Here is a 19,499-nt window from a genome sequence, read left to right as displayed (position 1 = left end):
CTGAAGGCACAAAGCCAGGTCTGAAGTTTCTGCAAATCATCTTTATCTTTTTCTCCCTTGAATATATTCCATTATGAATAAAAAAAAATACCAAACAGAATTATGTATTTGTAGCATAAGCTGCAAGCCATTTTGCCCAGACTTTGAAAAATGTTAGATCTCAAATGAGGAAAAAAACCCCAAGTTGAAAGCAATTCCATCACGTAATGTTATGGAAAAATCAGGTCATGTTTCAGAGGGTTTTACTTTGAGAATTTTTCTTCTGTACAGCTCAATTCTCTAATAATCAGACATAGCACTTTCTATCACTTACTTTCAGAACAGTGTAAACCAGAATTGATCTCTACAAGCAATCTGACCCAAACCTCTACTCAAAGTATGACCAACTTCATCCAGGTTGCCCAGGGTTTTGTCAAGTCAAGTTCTGAGCAGCTCTGTGAACAGGGAATGAATGATCTATTTTGGCAACCTGTTCCAACGCTCAACTCCCTTTGAATTCACAACAACTGGCCTACTTCAGCAGAGGAATTTCCAGTGAAGTAACTTGTGTCCATTGACTCTAATCCTACCACTCTGCACCTTCAAGAAGAGTCTGGCTCCATCTCCTCCATACCTTTCCACTAGGTATTTGAATGCACCAGGAAGAGCCCCCCATTCCCACCTTCTCTATATCTGAACAAAAGCAGTTCTGTCATCTGGGCTACCCATTTATACAAATGATAATTTGGGGTTTTCAGCAAACAAATTGTAAGAGATTATATGAACATTCACAGGTTAGCAATGAAGATAAAATAGTTTCACAGCTTTCAGGAAAGCACAATATCATGAACAGACATGTAATTTTTTTAATATATATATAAAATAACTATCATTTCATTATCGCTATTAACTGTAAAAGTCTTAAAGATACGCAATTATTACACCATCTAGTAAGTTTACCCCTATTACATTTGGCTACATGATTTTCATTTTCCACCTCATTACACTTAAACAGTAACTTACGTCCACAATTGTATTTTTCCTTTTCCATATTCTTTTGCTACTAGAATCTTAAAAATCAAAGTGGTAAATAAAACAGTAGACAAGAATTTTGACTTAACTGTCTAGCATAATGCAGTGCCATGTAAAGCAACCAAGCCAGCTATGATGCTAGGACTTGTATTTAACCACACAAGCCAGCTTCTCTGCTAAACTAATTACACCAGGCAGAACGTTACAGCAGACTGGCTTACTACTTTTTGTTCCTGGGGTAGGAACAGCTCTGAGACGTCTATGATTTATAGTAGTAGAGGGGTCACTAGCTTCTGGTACCTCTGCTAAAGAAAACTGTAAGGTGAAGACTCAGAGGCAGGCAAAATATCTGTGCTTTTCAAAGGCAACAGCTCACAGATCCTAGCTCGTGCTGTGCATCTCTCAGATGAGCACAAGTTCTAATGTGTGCCAGCCGAAATTTTTGCTAAGTATGCTTCCAAAACAGTGGGAGTCAGGATCAAGTAACCCCTGCCTCTCACAGAAGCAGATATTTATGATTACTGGCAGCACCCTGCTACTAGAAGACTCAGGGCTGCTCTTCCCACTAAGTTCAAAGAGCAAAATGAGTTCAAATGAGTTCAGGACCCTCACTTGCAGAGCAGCTAGATTTTACACAAACAGTTATCGACAGATTTAGCCTCTGATTTGAGGAGGCTGAACCACACACCCAGGATTTGAAACGACCAGCACACACTGTGGCCCTCAGTCTTGCCACTTTTGACATGTTGGGGTTTCTGCACTTCCAGCTTGCTACCAAGTGGCTATGTGCAGGTGCACTGCTCTGTTTAAATTCAACTAGTTTCTAGACCTGCAAAAAAAGAACTGAAATTATTCTTCACTAATACGTATTTCCATTTATATAAATACAAATGCTACCCACTGATAAGGCTAATGGTATTGAATTAACATGGTAACATGATCTTTAAGAGTTTCAACTGCTACTGAGCAGCCAACCAATATTCTGTACATCAGCTCTAAGGACACCAGTCTAGACTTTAACTCAAGCTATACCTACATAACTTGGTATTAACTCTCCCATATGACTGGTAGCATACTATATTTAAACACCACTCTATTGAGAACAGTCAATCTTCTCATTTCTCAGAAAGAAAGGCTATTTCACTCTTCAGAACAACTTTCTTAAAGCCCCCGATCATTAACCAGAATTTTCTTCTTGAGTCCTGTAAACAACTGAGACTTGATATCCCACATTGTGGGAACTGAACCTATGTAGCACCACACAACTCAAACCTGGGAGACAGGAATGAACATAATTTCTTTACTTGCTCTGACCTAGATAAAACCAGGCAAAACCCAGGTCAAACAGGCCACAAAGACAGAAAGGACCAAAGTAACTCAACCAGCAGTAACCCACACTATCAACCTAACCCAGCCGTAAGCCCCATGTGAATACCACGAGGTGGCAAGTTTCTCTGAGTGATACCAGGTTTATTCTTCTGAGCCCATGAAGAAAGATTCTTTAATTCTTTAGACCAGAGACCAAATTTCTTTAGCAACATTTTTTCACTTTATAATTTCCACTTAGAAATACTTCTGAAGAAACATTAAATTGCTTGGAAGCTCACTGTCTGCTTTAACCTCTGTTGATCTTCTATACCAGTTTTGAATTTTAATATTATGTAGGGTAAGCACATAAAATGACTTACAAGCCTGTGTATGTCATATCAATTAAATAACTTTTTATCAGCAAAGGCTGTGGTGATAAAAATAATATCCTAATTGAATATCCTAAACAACATAAAAATTAAAGCTAGGTACATCATCAAAATAAAAGGAAGGTATCTGTACTTTTTTGGGGAAAAAAACCCCAATAATCAAATGCTATTCAGAAATGCTTAAAAGAGCATTTATCATTCATTAACTGAATTCTGAAACCAAAATTATTTAAATTAAAAGTACATTGAAAATATATTTTTTTAAAGCCACTGAATAGCAAAAGCACAATTTTACAACACAAAAGAACAATGATAAAAAAATCTGCTGTATATTCCTTGCCTAAAATTTTAGTTTCATTTTTGGAATAAAAGCTTGAAAGCAAGTCAAGAGATCAGTCTTAGGTTTTGGGAGGGTTGTGGGGTTTTTTCCTTGATTCTCCTGTTATCTTGAATTTCCTTTTCACTAAAATTGAATTCTCCTATTGCTACTCTTTTGATAAGATTGCCATCTGGTGGCATCTGCTATTTTTAAAAATTGTGCTATTGAGAAGGAATTTCCCAATTTAAATTAATACAATACCTAGTGCTACTGTAGTAACAAGAGTCTGCTGTTAATGAAAACATTAACTAACAGTTATTCTTCACCTTCATGGCCCACTTCTCGTGCAAAAGCTTTGCACAGAAGGTCAGGTTATATTGTCCAAAAGAGATTCCCTTCATGTAATTTCCAGGAAATACAACATCAACCATTCCTGGGCTCTTCACCACCACTCGAAGATAGACGTTAGAATCATACTGTAACAAAACTACAAAGGAATCCTACACATCTTGAAGTCTGAACCAGAAGACTGCTGCTTCTAACCAGCAGGCTGAGTACAAACTTGCAGTGTTCCAGTATATTGATCTAACAAATTAATATGCTCCAAGGTTTAACATAGCTCAGACAACCAAACATGGTTACTTTTACTAAATAGTGAGATGCTGGTAATGCAGGATTACAATAAACACATGTTTTTGCACTACTTAAAAAACAATGGAAAGCAAAAGCATTTCAATGTCCTAAGTATCCTAACACCACATTCAAAAAGACAACTAAAAGGCAAAAAACCCAAGAATCTTTGAGTATTACAGACTATGTTTCTTGTTTTCACTTAAAAATGACACAAATACTTCAAAAGAAATTTAAAACTAAACTGCACACCTACAAATCAATTACATTGTGCAACAATACTTTGTGTTATTGTTGTATTTTTTCCTTCCACATAACTTGAAAAGCCAGGGAAAAGAACATTAAATACTGTTCTCTCAAAAGCTCAAACTGCACTATTTTTATAGGAATCTCACCTTTCAATGGCCAGTTCTTTGTTCGAGAGTTGCTGAACTGTAATCACCACTTTCTTCTCAATTCCCTGTTTAAGCTTGAAATATAACTTCTCTCTATCCTTTGGCACAGGGCTAAAAGAACAAAGAAACAAATTTCTTTAGCACAGTATGGAACACTAACTATTAAACACAGAAAAGAGAGTAGCAGCCCACTTAAATGGCTCAACTCATTTGAGAGACCTTCTATTTCTTCATTCACAAGTTAATAAACTGGCACTGAAGAAAGAGATTATAGGCTCACACTTCATATAATAACTGTCTGGGGGATTTATCAGACAAACATATCCAAAAATGCATGGTGTATTTTGGGTTTTAAAAGGATAGAAAATGTAGTACATTGCCTGGGAAATAAAAAAATAAATACATTTTCACAGAATTAAGTCTTCTTATCAACTCCCTCTTCCACTAAAAAAAATCTTGTCATTAACTGTTAGGCAAAGAATACTTTGTTCCCTTGTCCCCTGTAATGCTTAGAGAAGTTTACGTTTTCTAAATCTTCAATAAATTTGGAATTCATTAGCCTAGACTAAGAAGAAACAACTCTGTGCGGGGGGTGGGCAGGGAAGAGAGACCACTAGACTGTATATCTCAAGACAACTGGTTTGACTAAAGTTTTTAACAGACTTCCTACTATCTTATTTCCATACACACACGCCTATCTTGAGCACCCCTAAAAGAAAGCATGTATTTAAAAGAAAATAACTTAAAAAGGGTATCCTGATTTTTAACCTTTTTACAGAAAAGATACAGAGAAGAAAACTGTAAAAGCAAAGAAACAGCTTCGTTTCTATAACAAGGCTACTTATGAAAAGAGGCCAAATCAATTTTACTGCAACACAGTAGCTGTGCATTCTGCAAGTAGCTATATGTTTTTTTCAAATAGATTTATACTTTTCCTTTTCCATTTAAATTACCTAAAGTTTCCTTTCCCATCATCTTCTTTAACTTCTAAGGAAACACTGAAAGTGTACACATCACTATCTGGAGTAGGAAGAACAAAGTCCTTAACATGATCAGATGCTTGTTTGGAAGAACGTTTGAACGCTGTTGAAAAACTGTATAAAATTCGGCTGACCTGCAGAAATGCAAAAGAATTAAAAGTTTTATCAAAACTAGAAGTATCTTTGATGGCATATTGTGACATCTTTTTGAAGGTCATAAAATTACTGCCACTTAGCTCTTATAACACACAAAGTATGCCTCATATCACACAGATCACATATAACACATTAGATTGGGTGCTTCACAACCAAGCAAATTCAGTAACAACATCTCCTATTTCCATTTGTGTCACATTCACTGCTCATGCAATATATATTAATTTACTGAGCAAGACTAGGAATGCAACTCATTAGAGGAGCTGAATAATGTACTTTTCAGGTTTTGTATTTAATAACACAGCTTACAGCTTCCTCCCACAGATGTCAAACAAAAAGGCAATTTCTTCTCTTTCAACCTCAATTTTTCCACCCTAGAAAATCCTTTTCTCCCAAACTATCACATCGTCTTCCTAAAATACCTAAGGCAGTACTGTAAAATGATTCTGTCTAACTTACGAGGTCTACACTGCAACTTCATTCTGAAACCTACCCAAATGAGGCCTGAAAAACAGAATATTTGTCTTAAACTTAGGCTTTCTACATCTTCCCATTATGGTGCACTTTGGACTTCATTTTTATTTTTATTATTGAAATACTAAAAAAAAATAATAAGTTATATCAAATATTCATGTACGACTAGCTGCACATTTCTGTGAAACTCATTATAGATGTGTTAACGTATTTTTCAATATATACCATTTCTGTATCTGGAATAATTTCTTAAAACACTGCTCGTATCCTTGTTACCAGTGGGTGGTACAGCATTTAATACTTACTGCTTCTTTAATCTCACAGGAGAAAACATGAATCTGGAACTCTTCTGTTCCACAGCTGCTTTCAGTAAATGCAAAACAGTCACTCTCTGAAGTCCCATTCTGTCCACGCACACAAAACAACACCTTATAGATTGGAAAAGAGGCTATCTCCATGTTGCTTGATTGATCTATTATTCTGTCAAGGAAAGGAACAGGGAATATCAAAGAGAAAGGTCAGTAAAATAAACAGGCCTACCTAAAAGGCTTTCCTCCGATTAGATAAACAAATCTCTAACCTGTAATGACTACTAAATTCAAGTACACAAGATGGGCAGTAGGAACAGAAATGTCAAGCTTCCCAAATTTAAGATGTAAATGTTTTTGTAAACTTTTAAAGGCAAGAAAAGCCCAGAGAGGATTCAGCACATTGCCATACTGGTGGGACATGTTAAACAGAAACCCACATGACAAGTGTTCAGATAAAAGGAACGGAAACACTCCTCAAAGATGACCCTAGTGTCATTTGAACTGTGTGATGGAGTGTGTTATGCCACACATGGATTCACCTTTACAGCTCTGTGCAGATTCTTAGGCAGTCCTTTGCTTAATAATGTTCTCTGCAATTAGAGATCAAAGGAATCTGCAGTTTCACTTGCAAAACAACCTTCTTGAATGGCCACAATGGCTATAAAAATAGGTATGACACACCTAACATCTTGTGTCTATGTGACAGTTGCCAGTGTAAAAGTATGCAGTGTAATTTCCTAATTCAAATAAAATATTGCAATAATGTCAAACAAAACATTAAATTGGGTCCAAAGAGCAAAATGGAAGAAAATAGTACATGTGCTTCAAGGTCCTTCTGTCTTTACGCACAACATAATAGTCAACACATGGGCAGAGCAAAGGAAAGGAAGGAAATCTAACCATATCCTTCAGATATCTCAGTATCAGAGTTTAAAAATAAAAATTAAAATCTTGAATATTGAAATGCTTCCTACTTCTGGATGCAAGACTGCTACAGATGCACCTTCAGTGCACCCTCATTAACAGTCCTTGACACTCTCATCACTAATTAAAAGACCCTTCTCATACGGAACAAGTAAGTGTTTTCTAGTATCTAGAGACCATCAGCATACACATCTTGAGGCAGACACAGGTGAGACTTGGCTTTAATGTCACAACGTCTGGGACAGAGATTAGCATCGCATGTCCTCAACATGTATGGAAGAGTCTAAAATGGAAATTTCTTCAGTTGTCCCAAGACTAGCAGGACTACTACTGTCTCAACATATTTACCTTGGAAGAGATTACTGACTAGGGAGGCTGGGAGAAAACAGTCATCAGCTCTCCCTTCCCAGTCTCTCTCTTATCATCACGTTTGAACAGATGCAGGTAGAAAGACATGCTTTTATTGACACTGTACGGCAACTGTTACCACCACCTATGTACTGCATGATAAATTTGAGCATGCATTTTGTTGCTTCAGAGGAATTCCTCAAAAATACTGTCTTCAGCAAGAACTTCAGGCACAACTCCAGTGATTCTACTTCCCCATGCAAATAACCAAGTCAAAATCCGTTTTTCATGTGTCTGTGCAAGTAACAAAAGAAACATTTGTATGTTACCTTACAGAGCCTTCTGGAATGTTTGGAACATAAAGTGTTACAGGTAAAGGGGCCTGACTTGAGGATTTCATGTTTGCCATGGCACGTAGAGCTTCTGGTTCATTTCGAGGGGCAGACACCTTCGTGCAACCTAAATAAGTCAGTTTGTTAAACAATACGCTGTCCTCTTCCAGGGGTTCACTAGGAGAAGATGGCCTTGGTGCAGAGATTTCTGAAAATTAAGAAACCACTTCTTTAACCATTTGCTTTCATTTTTACACATTGTTTTCTGAATGAGTTCCATAGCAAAATCTCCCACTTTTTCTGAGAATGGACATGGGAGTCAAAAGTCCAGCCCCAGTAGTAAGAAATCCATTTAGCAGCATAATAGTAACATTAAACCTAATACATGTTTCCAAGTAAGGCACAGGGACAAATTGCCTTTTGATTCTTTTCAGCAATGCTAGAACACAATTTTTCTTTGAGCTGCATTCCCCAGATGTTCTTTTCTTTAGTTTGCTTATAGCTCCTTTCAATTCCTACTCATCATTCTGCATAAAGATGCCCTGAATTCTCTGCCATGTTTTTGCAGCTTGTGTAGAATTATTAAATGTGGTTCACATTCCTGGGATAGCTACATCAAATGCATGAAACCATCAGGGAGCTGAAGAGAAGAAAAAGGATATCTGTTTGTTCCTCTACTCAGAAGAGAGGTGCTCTTTTTCCACTATCACACTACTATGGAGATGGGCAATCTTGACAGAGCTTTCGCAAGTTTTTCTGTTCTTGTTAGTTTTGGTGGGGCCTTTTAAAGCACTCTGACATTTGAGAAACGAGAAGAGGTGGAAGAAAAATTTCTTAAGTACAGAATCAAAGTAATCTAGGTTGGAAAAGGCCTCTAGAGGTCATCTAGCTTTAACTCCTGCTCAAAGACAGATCAGTTTAGATTAGGGCTAGTTTCAAAACTGGATCAGGTTTCTTGGGGCCCAGTCCAGCTGAGTTTTGGTATCTCCAAAGATGGACATTCCAAACCTCTCTAAGCAATCTGCCCTGTTATTTCTATTTCTTATTAGTACACCCAGTATTTCCATGATACTTAAATCATAAAGGCTACAAAATCTAGTTATTCCTATTGTGGGGGGAGGGAGGTATCTCCAAGTACTTCTATGTTCATTCAAGATAAGGGTTGTGTTCTGTTTCCAAACAGGGAGCCAGTAAGGTAAGTTTCTCAAAAATACAGCATACACTTAATTACAAGATGGGCGTTTCCATTATGTGTAAACTGTCTACCTTATTCTACTACAAATTTTTTTTTTGTTTTACTTCCCAAACAGATGCTATGGGAATTAACTGACACAATGCCATAGAAGTGCTCTGCATACTGCTGAGGGAACAAGAATTCTAATTCAAAGCCCACAGAGATGGACACAGCCTTGTATTCCTAATATATGTATTTTTTTAAAAAGATACAGTGTATTTTACATAAAACATATACAATACAGTTTATATAAAAAATTTCTAGTCCTCCCTTCTTCATCAGAGCTTCAAATACCACAAAAGTACCACAATCATTCCTAGCAAATATCAAATCTAAAGGTGTCCTTACTGATACCTGGTGATAGAACCAGAGCTGAAAAATTTATCAGTTTGCTCAGGGTGTATTTCATTGGCAGGTAGTACTGTCAGTGATCACTGCCCTGAAACTTCCAATACTCCATCAGTAGCACTTCTACCTCAACTGTAGTCCATTCAGCAAGTCGCACAATACTTAGTGCTAATTCCTCTATGGCTGGAAACAAAATAAAAATTATCTTGACCAAAACAAAGCTGCACAGGGTATCAACCCAATGATAATCTATTCCTGTCTATGATCCTCAACTAAATCAGGAAATGAGAGAAGGCCTCAGGGTATTCTCCAGTACAGTTTTGGAATGAAGCTCCAGAATGCTTTACATTCATTTTAAGGTTAATTGAAACTGCATAAAGAAAAAAACTGCCATATATGACTGAGGGGGAAAGCACTTCAGCAATACCTGTAGTAGAAGGGTCTAAAACAAGGTGCAAAGATGGCTGATTTGTTTGATCTGCTGACCCATCTCCAGCTACTTGGCTATTTCCATCACTGAAGCCTTCTCGAAGAGCAGTGAAATTGTTCTGATTTTTTTCAGAATCTCTCAGTATTTCTCCCATTGCCTTCTCCAGCTGATCATCTCCATTCGAAAATACCTATAAGCAGAAAGAGGTGACGTTTTTTAAAGGTATTTGTAGTTTTACTTTCAATATTATTTTTCAAACATATAGTCTTACTCACTGCAAAAGTTAAGAAACTTTGCTGAACAAGACAACAAGAATTAACAAAATTAAACTAAATATAATACAATGTACCGTCTCATTACAGGCAATGCATATATTCTCACTGCTAATCCAACAACTATCCACCTAAAAACTGCAGACCTCTCTTAAAATAACAGATTTGTGTGTTCAAATCCTCCATTCAAAACAAAGATCAACATACTTTGTTATAGATCAGTCTTAAAGAAAATTATTTCTTAGTCATATCCAATCCATTTCAGTGGTTTCACCAATCGACCCACAGGGAGGTGTGCAAGTCTATGGCAAGAAAGTGGTGAGACACATTCCCCAGGAAAAAGAAAAAAAAAAAAAAAACACACCACAAAAAACCCAATCTTTCACAAGTGCTAGCTTTTCAGAACAAAAAAACCCATGGCCAATAATGAAGTTGCATCATGGATTCTAGTCCCAGCTCACCTGCATCTTTCCAGACGTTATTACTAAAGAAGCAGCTAGTGTTTAACATAGAAAGAAAACATCAGTTATAAATTACTGCCAAAGAGTTATGCAATGACAGACTAAATACTTATTGTCATTTCAAGGGGAACAAACTCCTATTGTTCCAAGTGGACCAAAACCTTTAAATCAGCTACTGCAACCGAAGCAGGAAAAACTGTAAACAACCAATCAGCTGTCATCCAGACAGTAAAATATTCTGCTATTTAGAGGTTAAAAGCTTTTAGAAGAGATCTTAGTCATTCCTAGAGCAGCACTATGCAGGAAAACTAAATTAAAAAAGAAAACCAAGACCCTCTGTGGTCTATTTCTATGCAGTTTAATTACATGCTTTTAAGGTAACAACATGCAGAGTCTCTGACCATTAAACCAAGAATACTTCCCAAGCTTTAAAAGAACGAGCTTCAGATTAAAAGAACTTCTTAGTCCTTCACTAATGTATAAATTTACAGAACACCAACAAAGCTGACCCCTGAAGAAGTTATTAAAAGAAAAACTGTACTCGCGCTTTTGGATATATTTGCTTAATCAGAACAGTTAATTTCGCTGGTAATCAGCAAGGACAAAAATTACAGTCTAAGTCTCCTCAAGCACACACAAGTACCTTTAATTAAATATTAAAAAGAAGGCACAATCTTTTGATCAATACAAATCTTACTACACATTTAAAATATAGCAATAGTAAACCTTTAGCTGAGGTTTTTCATCTTTTCCAGGTGTGTCCTCGGATTGCTGATGAACCAGGCCAAATTCTTCATTAATTAATGTGGGCACACTTTCAAGAATCCTACTGGCTTTACTAAATGATGCTTTGACTTCCATTGCAGATCAGTATTCTCCTCCTGCCACAATCACCTAACAAAGAAGGAAAAATATTAAATAATTAGTTTTAAAGCTGTAAATATTATGTTAACAGGTGTAATACAAAGTTACTGTAGAATAATATAATACTTAGTTTTACATGAATGCATTATACTATATTCCTCAACCTCTGATTTCATTGGTATAAGGCTTTTTTTTTTTTTAAATAGGAACTATGATTTTTAGGGTGTGTGTTTAAAAATCCTATGATTTAACAGTAGTGACTGTTTGTGTATAGATAACACATGAGGAAGTTCACCTCAGAGCTTCACTTCCCCCATTTTTCATCTTCCATACTCTGCTCCCTCTGTGTCCTTAATTCCTGCCCTTTGTTCTCCCTCATACAGACATATTTCTTACCCAGAGTGTCACGCAGGTTGTGTGAAGATAGGGATTACCTGAAGACTAATTTTCCAAAAACTGCATATCAAAGTGTATGCCCTCCACATGAAAACACATTTAGCAAACAATTATGCTGGAGTAGTTTTTAGCATTCTTTATATTTCTAGGTGATACTAAACCACAATCACATCCTTCTCAGCAAACTTCTGTGAAACCGCCTGCAACAGAGCTAAAATTAACCACACCACTTAAAAAAAAAAAAAAATTACAAATAGTATGGAAACCAAGAACATGTTTCCCCTTGTTTTCATAGCAAAATACTACATCTAGAAACAAAAAAAAAGAGGGCAGAATAATAGTCAGCCTATTATGAGTTCATATAAAAATACAAAACCAAAACCATTCCTAGCACTTCAGAATGAGGACAGCTACTGTTGGTATCCACAAAATAAAGACAGTATCACCTATGTTAACTCAGAATGTCTTCCCTGATTTCCTTAGGAGAATGAAGAACACTGTGTTAAATTTTTCCTATCTTAAATGGATCTATGTTTTTATATCTTCTGTGTCAAAAAAGAGAAAATATATTTTCAGACAGACTTCAGAAATAGCATGCGCTTCCAGATATGGTCTATTTCCATTTCAGTTTCCTGAAAAATACTGCCTGAGTGCTGAGATTTATTGTGCTTAAAACTCAAGAGTTCAGAAGAGTCACATAAAGCACAGGGGGAAACAAACTGCTATTGTCACCTTTGCCAAGCTGAAAAGTGCCCCTTTGCCAAGCTGAAGAGTGCCCAAGGAGGGGCAGCTCAACCAAACGGCTGTTGTGACTGGTGAACAAGGATAGGTTTAGCTTCACACCACCTTTCACAGCAGCACCAAGATGCATAATTGTGCCATGCTTGCTTCTAAGTTACAGTTCCAAAAACACCAAGAGATCAAGAAAAGCATGCAAATTTAGGTCTAGCTATAGGGAACCACAAAAACTTCACATAAAACAGACATGCACATGCTCCACCATCTGAACAGGCATTACTTAACATGCTAGCCACCAGAGGCAGTTTAGCAACAACTTCAGACCAAAAAACAAGTGTTGGAAATAGACTACTTTTGATACAAAAAATATTTTTTGTTTCTTTTGAAACTGCAGTCAACATGCTCTTCCGAAGATGGCTTCTCCTCACCATTTAAACATGCGACTCTGCAAAAAGACTTTTCCCTCTCCCTAACCTAACCACAATTTTACCCATCAACCCAATGAGGGTATTATATATAGAAATCCCAGAACACCTAAAAAAACTCAGGTTCTTCAGATAACTGACTTGAATAGCATAAGCACTTGTTACAAGATTCACATTAAAAAAAAAAACACCACACTAAACCACAGCTACTCAGAGAGTGATTACAAATTTGGATTAGCAGTTCAGCCCTCTGTTGTCTTTCATATCTCCAGATTAATTCACAAGTGTGAATATTTTTCAGACAGATGACAATCTGAGCTCCACCCAAGCCTAGGTAACGGATTCACCACTAAGATAAGTTCTGTTTCAGTTTTTTTAAAAGCATCTTTACTTAAAAAGATCTTTCTGGCAAAAGAAACAATTTTAATACAGGAAATTTTAAGCGTGTTATAAACAGTTTATTAACCCCATGTACTTTTTAACAAATGTTATGTTGTAAAAATGTTCCTGAAAAGTTTGTGTATTATTTGCAACAAACAGCAAGTCTAGCTCAAAATCAACACTAATTTAAAACTAAATTTCAATATAAAAGTGAAGGTCCACTCTTAGAGAACTCTTTGAAGGCAACAAGGGGACGTAAAGTTATGCTCCCCAAATACAGCATATCCTCCTGAGTAATCATTAGCTCTGCAGTCACCACTGTCGGAGAAAACAGTGGAGGGTGACTGTCAGTAACATCAGGAGCAAAGATCTAGTCTAGTACAAACCTCTCTCCCTCCCACCCTATACCTACTATTGCTGGACTTACTGAAGATTGTAAGGATGAAGCCCCACCACTACTTCTAGCACCTCTGCAGAAAGGAGTGATCACAAGATATGCTATTTTGACAATTTATTGTGTTTAAATCTTTTTTTTGTGCTTACTTATGGGAGAATAACACAAGAACACCAATGTAAGATGGTTCTACTATATTATTAAAAGACAAACACAAACTGCTAGCATTAGCTTATCTCTCTTCTTTCTTCAGCAAAGTAAGAACTGACAGGCACACCGTGAACTAGGCGCAGGTTTTTGTAGCAATATTTTTATAATAAAACCAAGGGAAATGTAACATTTGTAAAGCCAAAGAAAATTATGATAATGCAACTAGAGAAGCACACCGATGTACAAAACATTTGTTCTTGCCCTACATGGATAAAGGCAGCTTAAGAGAGTATTCACTTCCTATATTTTAATCTGAAAGACAAAGGAAATATTATAAACATGAGATGACTGCAAGGAGCTTCTCATTCAGATCAGATACTTGAAAGCATACCAAACATACTCTTGCAATTACATTTGAGTTGCAAGGTCTCTAATATCCTTAAGTGTCTTTCAAGCTTGTCTTTGCAATCAGCTTCAAGGACCACATCCAGTGAAGACACATACCTTTTCCATACACAACTGTGTCAGCTGAATAATTACCACCCCAGAACAGCTAATTCCAGCTTTTCATTCCAGCCTACTCCAACCTGCCATCAGCGTTATTCACGTAAATGCCCTCCATCCCACTACAGTCAAAACAAAGCCACAATAGTTTCAGTTTAATAGCAGAACACCAACAAAACAGGTCAGACATCCAGGAAGCAAACACCTCAACCAGAAGAATGCAGTTCTAGTTCTGCCCTCTAGGTCACACACAGTACAGTTACAAGAACCAGCCTACAAACTGCTCGGGTCTTCTGCTAAGACAACCTCGATGTCCATGCTGGAGAACTTGCCATATGATAAATTAATACCAGTGCTCTAAATCGTTCATGGAAAATGTATATACTAAAAATGAAAATCACAGTGAACAGACGGTTCATTTCCTCCCCCATTCTAGTCACATGCTATTTAGAAAGCAAAAGCTTTATGCACAATATCTTATGATCAGGCTTTGATCAAAAATAGTTTGTCTCTGGCATTCAAAACTAAGAACCAAAAATCATGATCAAGTCACTTTTCTTATTAAACAACTTGAGTAAAGATCATGTTAGAGTTTTAGGATATAACTGTGAGTGTCAGGAAGATTATTGAGATTTATACCATCTTAAGTAGTATACTACTTGGATGGAAAAAGTTTCTGGCTTTATGTTACAAAGGTACATGATCTAATGTTCAGCTAAGCATTTTTGAGGAAAAGCCGTAAAAAGAATAAAAATCTCTCTGAAAGAATCAGGCATTAAGGTTATTTGGGGAAGAGAAGTTAGAACATCTGAAGGGTGTTTTTTTTCAATTAAGAAGAGGCATGTGCATTCTGGACTTTCCAGTCACCTCCAGTCAGTAGATGGTTATGTCATTTCCCTTCTGTTGTTAGCTTTAGTCCTCTTGAGAACTTACTCCTTTTTTACTCATTACTGAGTTACATGCTTGAACTCCCTTTCTTCCTACAAAAGGTAAAGAACAAATGACAGTGTCACCTCCTAGACATGTGCAAACCCTAAGAACAGATCCCCTCTCCTAAACTCATCAATAAGTCTCATTTTTTTGACGAAAAGTTGAAAGTTAAGAATGTAAGGATTTATTCTTGATGGCAATACTCAGAACATATTAGACAGTTGTACAGCATACAATCGTGTTTATTCTCTGTTAACCCCTGACAATCCTGGAGCTGAATACTTTCTCAGAATACTGATGAAAGAGGTTTAGCATTTGCTAAAGTTACTGGGAGGGCAGTAACCAGCAGCGACAGGCTGACAGTCAGGAACAGGAAAGTCAGCAAACATAATGCACTTCAGCTACTTTTGCATGAAGTCCAGCAGCTTACTTTAAGCTTCTAGTGCAGTTTAGTTCCAAATGAGCAAATGGGACCAAGTTGTGAATACACCTTCTGTTCCGCTAACACTGCTCCAAGGACTGAAACCTCAGACCAGATGGTAACTTCCCAGACCACCAGAGCCAAGGGTCAGAATTGCTTTTCCAACAACGCCTTCACAAAGATGAAAACAAATTGTGCTTTGAAAGGTACAGTAAGAAATATGGGGAAGTAGGTACTACTACCGCAAGAAAGCTATTTCTACAAAAGAAGTTATCTTGAACAGTTATGTTCTTCCCTATAGAGAAGCCAGTTTTTCCTCCACACTTTGATGAACAATACCACACAGAAAACAAATTCAGAAACCCAGCAACAAATACGCAGCAGTAATTTTTTTTAAACTCAGCTAAATAAGGCCTACTATGACAAAAGGATTAAAATTTTGAAAAGTAACCATTTCAGAGAAGACATTTTGACAAACTGATGTTCAGATCAAAGGATTCTGAAGATACAAAGTAATTAGACTAACCTAGTTTTAAAAGGGGAACGCGGTGAATCTTGGTCTGAAAAGTATCTTAAGCTGTAGGGATATTACAATGACTGAAGAAAAGCTGTTGCTTTCTGTGAGCTTTGGTCAAGTTATTTAATCGCTCCGCTCCGCTGTACTTCAGTTCCCAATTTTTTTCTTACACAAAATCCTGGATTAAAAACTAAGCCATACTACTTGAAATAAACGTGTTTCAGGGACAAAGATTGGAACTTACTATACAAACAAACAGCACTAAGCTTTAAGAGGCCCAAACCTAGCAGCTTTCCCACTTAATTCCAGAAAGGCATTCCAGGTTTGCTGCAGCTCCCTTTAGGAAGTTAGCCTGAGTGGCTGAAGAACAATAGAACATAAAGAACAGCAATCCTGGAAGACCCAGGTGGATTCAGCACTGAATCAGAGTAAAGGGCACCGGACAGAAATGTTCCTAATTTCTTCCCTTCCTAACTCTTCTATGTATTCTGTATTGAATCCAGACTTGCAGAAACACATCACGTACACAAACAGGTAGGTAGGGATCTATGTCCTGTATCTCCATGGGACTGCTGGGCAGAGTAGTTCAGGACAGGGCATGGCTGGCAACACAGTCACTGTCACAGGAGAAAAAGAATCATAAGGTAGAGCCAGCCACTGGCAGCCACTTTGCAGACCTGATAGATGAAAAAACTTCCTCATCAAGCTGGTCCCCAAAAAGTAAATACCAATTTTTACATAAACCGGTCTTCTAAAGCAGTTACCAGACATTTTTGGGTTTACTTCCAGTTTGTGTTCAACAGATATTTCAAAAGTTACTGCTCAAGTTCACTGTTGGTTTGGGAAAAAAAAGAAAAAAATATTTACATTTTGTTTCAGCACTATAACCAACAAAAAAAAACCAAAAAAACTTTGACAAAAGGTAGAGCTACGAAAAGAAAATAAACATGCAAGATAAATGTTGATCTTTTTTCAGTAAGCAATAAGAAACATGTTTTAAAAGGAAGCTTCTTGCCTGCTTGAAAGAAGGGAATCAAGAGCTGGCTAATTCCTACTTTCTTTTATCAGACAAACAAAAATCAAGTCCTGTATTAAAGACAGGCTTTCAAAGCCATATAGTTTGCTTCATGATCTCAAACCCCAAATAACATACTGGGAAATAAGTTCTACCTATTTCCTCTTTCTGAAGAGGAAGGTCCAACACAGATATGCAGAGATTCATCCTCTGCTAACAGATGTCTGAAGTACAAATGTACACTGAAAAGTTTGGGTTGTTTCCTTTTTTTGAGCTACACAATACAACGCATGACAGCAAACAGAGCTTTACGCTAACTGAACTTGCAGATGCTACATGACTCAGATCTCTAGTTTGCTGAAGTGATGTGGTTACAGTCTAAATTACTACTTCAGGAACAGGACACTGGACAGACAGTGACAGTTATACACACACATAACTAAGTGTCAACTACAGCACCTTACTTTTAAGAAGTGTGTTAAAACTATGTGTTACTATAGCTCTCATCCCATGACTTGCTAACTTTAATGAGTGGCATACAGAGCTCTCACCCCTATGTGCTTGCTAACATTAATGAGAGGCATACCTTCCCCAGAAAGCTAACAAATGCTTCAAACACACAAAGCTTTACCTTTTCAATGCTTTTTCACTAAAAGGCTGAACAACCTTATAAAATTCCTTATTATATTGTATATCGAAGCAATACAGCTAATCATCTTCCCCAAAACCTTTTTCTCTATTGATTGAGTGGACACATAGGCAAAAGAAAATCCTAGGTGTCACAAAATCAATTTGTTTAAAGCTCACTGATAAAAGCAGCACTATAATTGTATCCTTAATCACAACTTCTCATTGTGCAATCTTTCTATAAGAAGCTAGGTCTCTATGTTCATGCTGTTGTTTTACGACCCATAAATTGTTTCCTAGTGTCTTATCTCTGGGAGTGAAAGCGTTACTGATAAGGTTTCCCAAGATTAAAATCAACCTAATACAGAGAGATGACTGCTATATATTGTAAAATACATATATGTATATGCACATAAAAATACCTGTAATTTGCAGGAAAGCTATGTTAAGAACAAAAGTCTTTCCAAAGGTTAAAAAAAAAAAATTAAAACCAAAAATAAAACAAAACCCCCACAACTAGAAAGTACCCACAAAGCTTATTTTGGCAACATTGTTTCCTCTGTGAAAGCAAACATCTACTATGTAGGCAACAGCAAATAATTAGTCCCTCCATGAGCAAATTGTTTTTAATTGTTGTACCGGGTGCCTAGATACGGAGGTTTTGCAGGCTGTTTTTACCCATCAATCTTACAGCCAATGAATAACAATTTAAGGAAAAGAGAATCAAGAGGGAACTACATAAACAAGAAAATGTCTCCTCTCCTTCAAAAACATACTACATCCACATATTCTCAAATAAATTGTAACCAGCACTTTTTAAACACATTGCATTATGAATACCGAGATATTTACTATAAAGCAGAGAAACAGCTTTCCTGACTCGAATCTCTGGATTATGTTCATAAACCACTGAACCACTCCAAACTATGAATCTTTGTGATGTTTAAGTCGCTCAGGGAAAAATACTATTTTCATTTATCTTAACTTTTGAGATCATCAGGATGAAGAATCCTTCTAGAGGAATGGTAGGCATGTGGTTGGTACTTAACTGGAGAATGGCTCCGACAAGCAAGTGGCTGACAGTACAGCCAAACAGAGAAGCATCATCTCCTCTTCAAATCACTGCAAGTCAAAAGCATGAAAGAAGATGAAAAGCAAAAACAAACCCACTGCTCTGAACCCCTAAAATTAACATATTGGGTGGAAGAAGCATGGTGAACACTAGATGAAATATCGGCCCAGATAAGTGAGAGTATCAGATAAGCTGCTAGCTACAAAAGGTAGCCTTCCATCAAGTTGGGTACTTGTTTGGGTTTTTTTTTTTCCCCTCCTCCATTTGTGCAGTTTGAGCAAGTAAGAGTCATGAAGAATAAGCTACACCCTAGACAAAACAGTTAAAAATAAGGTTGGGGGGGATTCTTTTCAACAATTATTTAAACAATTATTCAGGCCTAAGATTTGTCTACACACAGAAGTTAGTGGTGTAAGGAGACATCAGTTGAAGAACAAATTACACTAGCATACATGCCACTTCCTGACACATACTAATTTATTCTGCTTACAAGTATAATTCATGCTAGCTAATCTAATTAGTGTTTAACCAATTTAAGGAAATACATTTTATTTTCTGCCAATTAAAAGAAAAAAAATGTTTTTCCTGCTTATCTCCTTCCAAAAAGTACAACTCAGAACTAAGTAAATAAGAAGGCTTCTGCTACATCTCTAGAGATGTCACCAGTCTTCATGTGTATCTTATTAAAAATAAAAATAAGTAATAATAAAAATTGCAGTTACATGTCAAGTTCTGGCAAACAG

At 36.8% G+C, this 19,499-nt stretch overlaps 1 protein-coding gene across 6 annotated transcripts in view; it reads right to left on the bottom strand.

Annotated features, from left to right (window-relative positions):
- The window catches only part of RABGAP1L (RAB GTPase activating protein 1 like), a 254,818-nt gene that overhangs the window by 221,273 nt on the left and 14,046 nt on the right, over positions 1–19,499 (bottom strand). For all 6 annotated transcript variants that reach the window (XM_055815257.1, XM_055815258.1, XM_055815253.1 and 3 more), the window contains exons 2-7: positions 11,049–11,216; positions 9,587–9,779; positions 7,575–7,785; positions 5,968–6,142; positions 5,006–5,166; positions 4,053–4,163 (exon numbers count right to left, since the gene is read on the bottom strand). In XM_055815257.1, coding sequence (XP_055671232.1) covers positions 4,053–4,163; positions 5,006–5,166; positions 5,968–6,142; positions 7,575–7,785; positions 9,587–9,779; positions 11,049–11,183 — 986 coding nt within the window. In that variant the 5' untranslated portion in view covers positions 11,184–11,216. The remainder of the gene's footprint in view (positions 1–4,052; positions 4,164–5,005; positions 5,167–5,967; positions 6,143–7,574; positions 7,786–9,586; positions 9,780–11,048; positions 11,217–19,499) is intronic.

This window comes from Falco peregrinus, chromosome 10, assembly GCF_023634155.1.
Source record: "Falco peregrinus isolate bFalPer1 chromosome 10, bFalPer1.pri, whole genome shotgun sequence".
In the NCBI taxonomy this organism is placed as follows: domain Eukaryota; kingdom Metazoa; phylum Chordata; class Aves; order Falconiformes; family Falconidae; genus Falco; species Falco peregrinus.
Note: the sequence above shows the minus strand (reverse complement) of the source record. Positions and strands in the feature narration are given on the sequence as shown.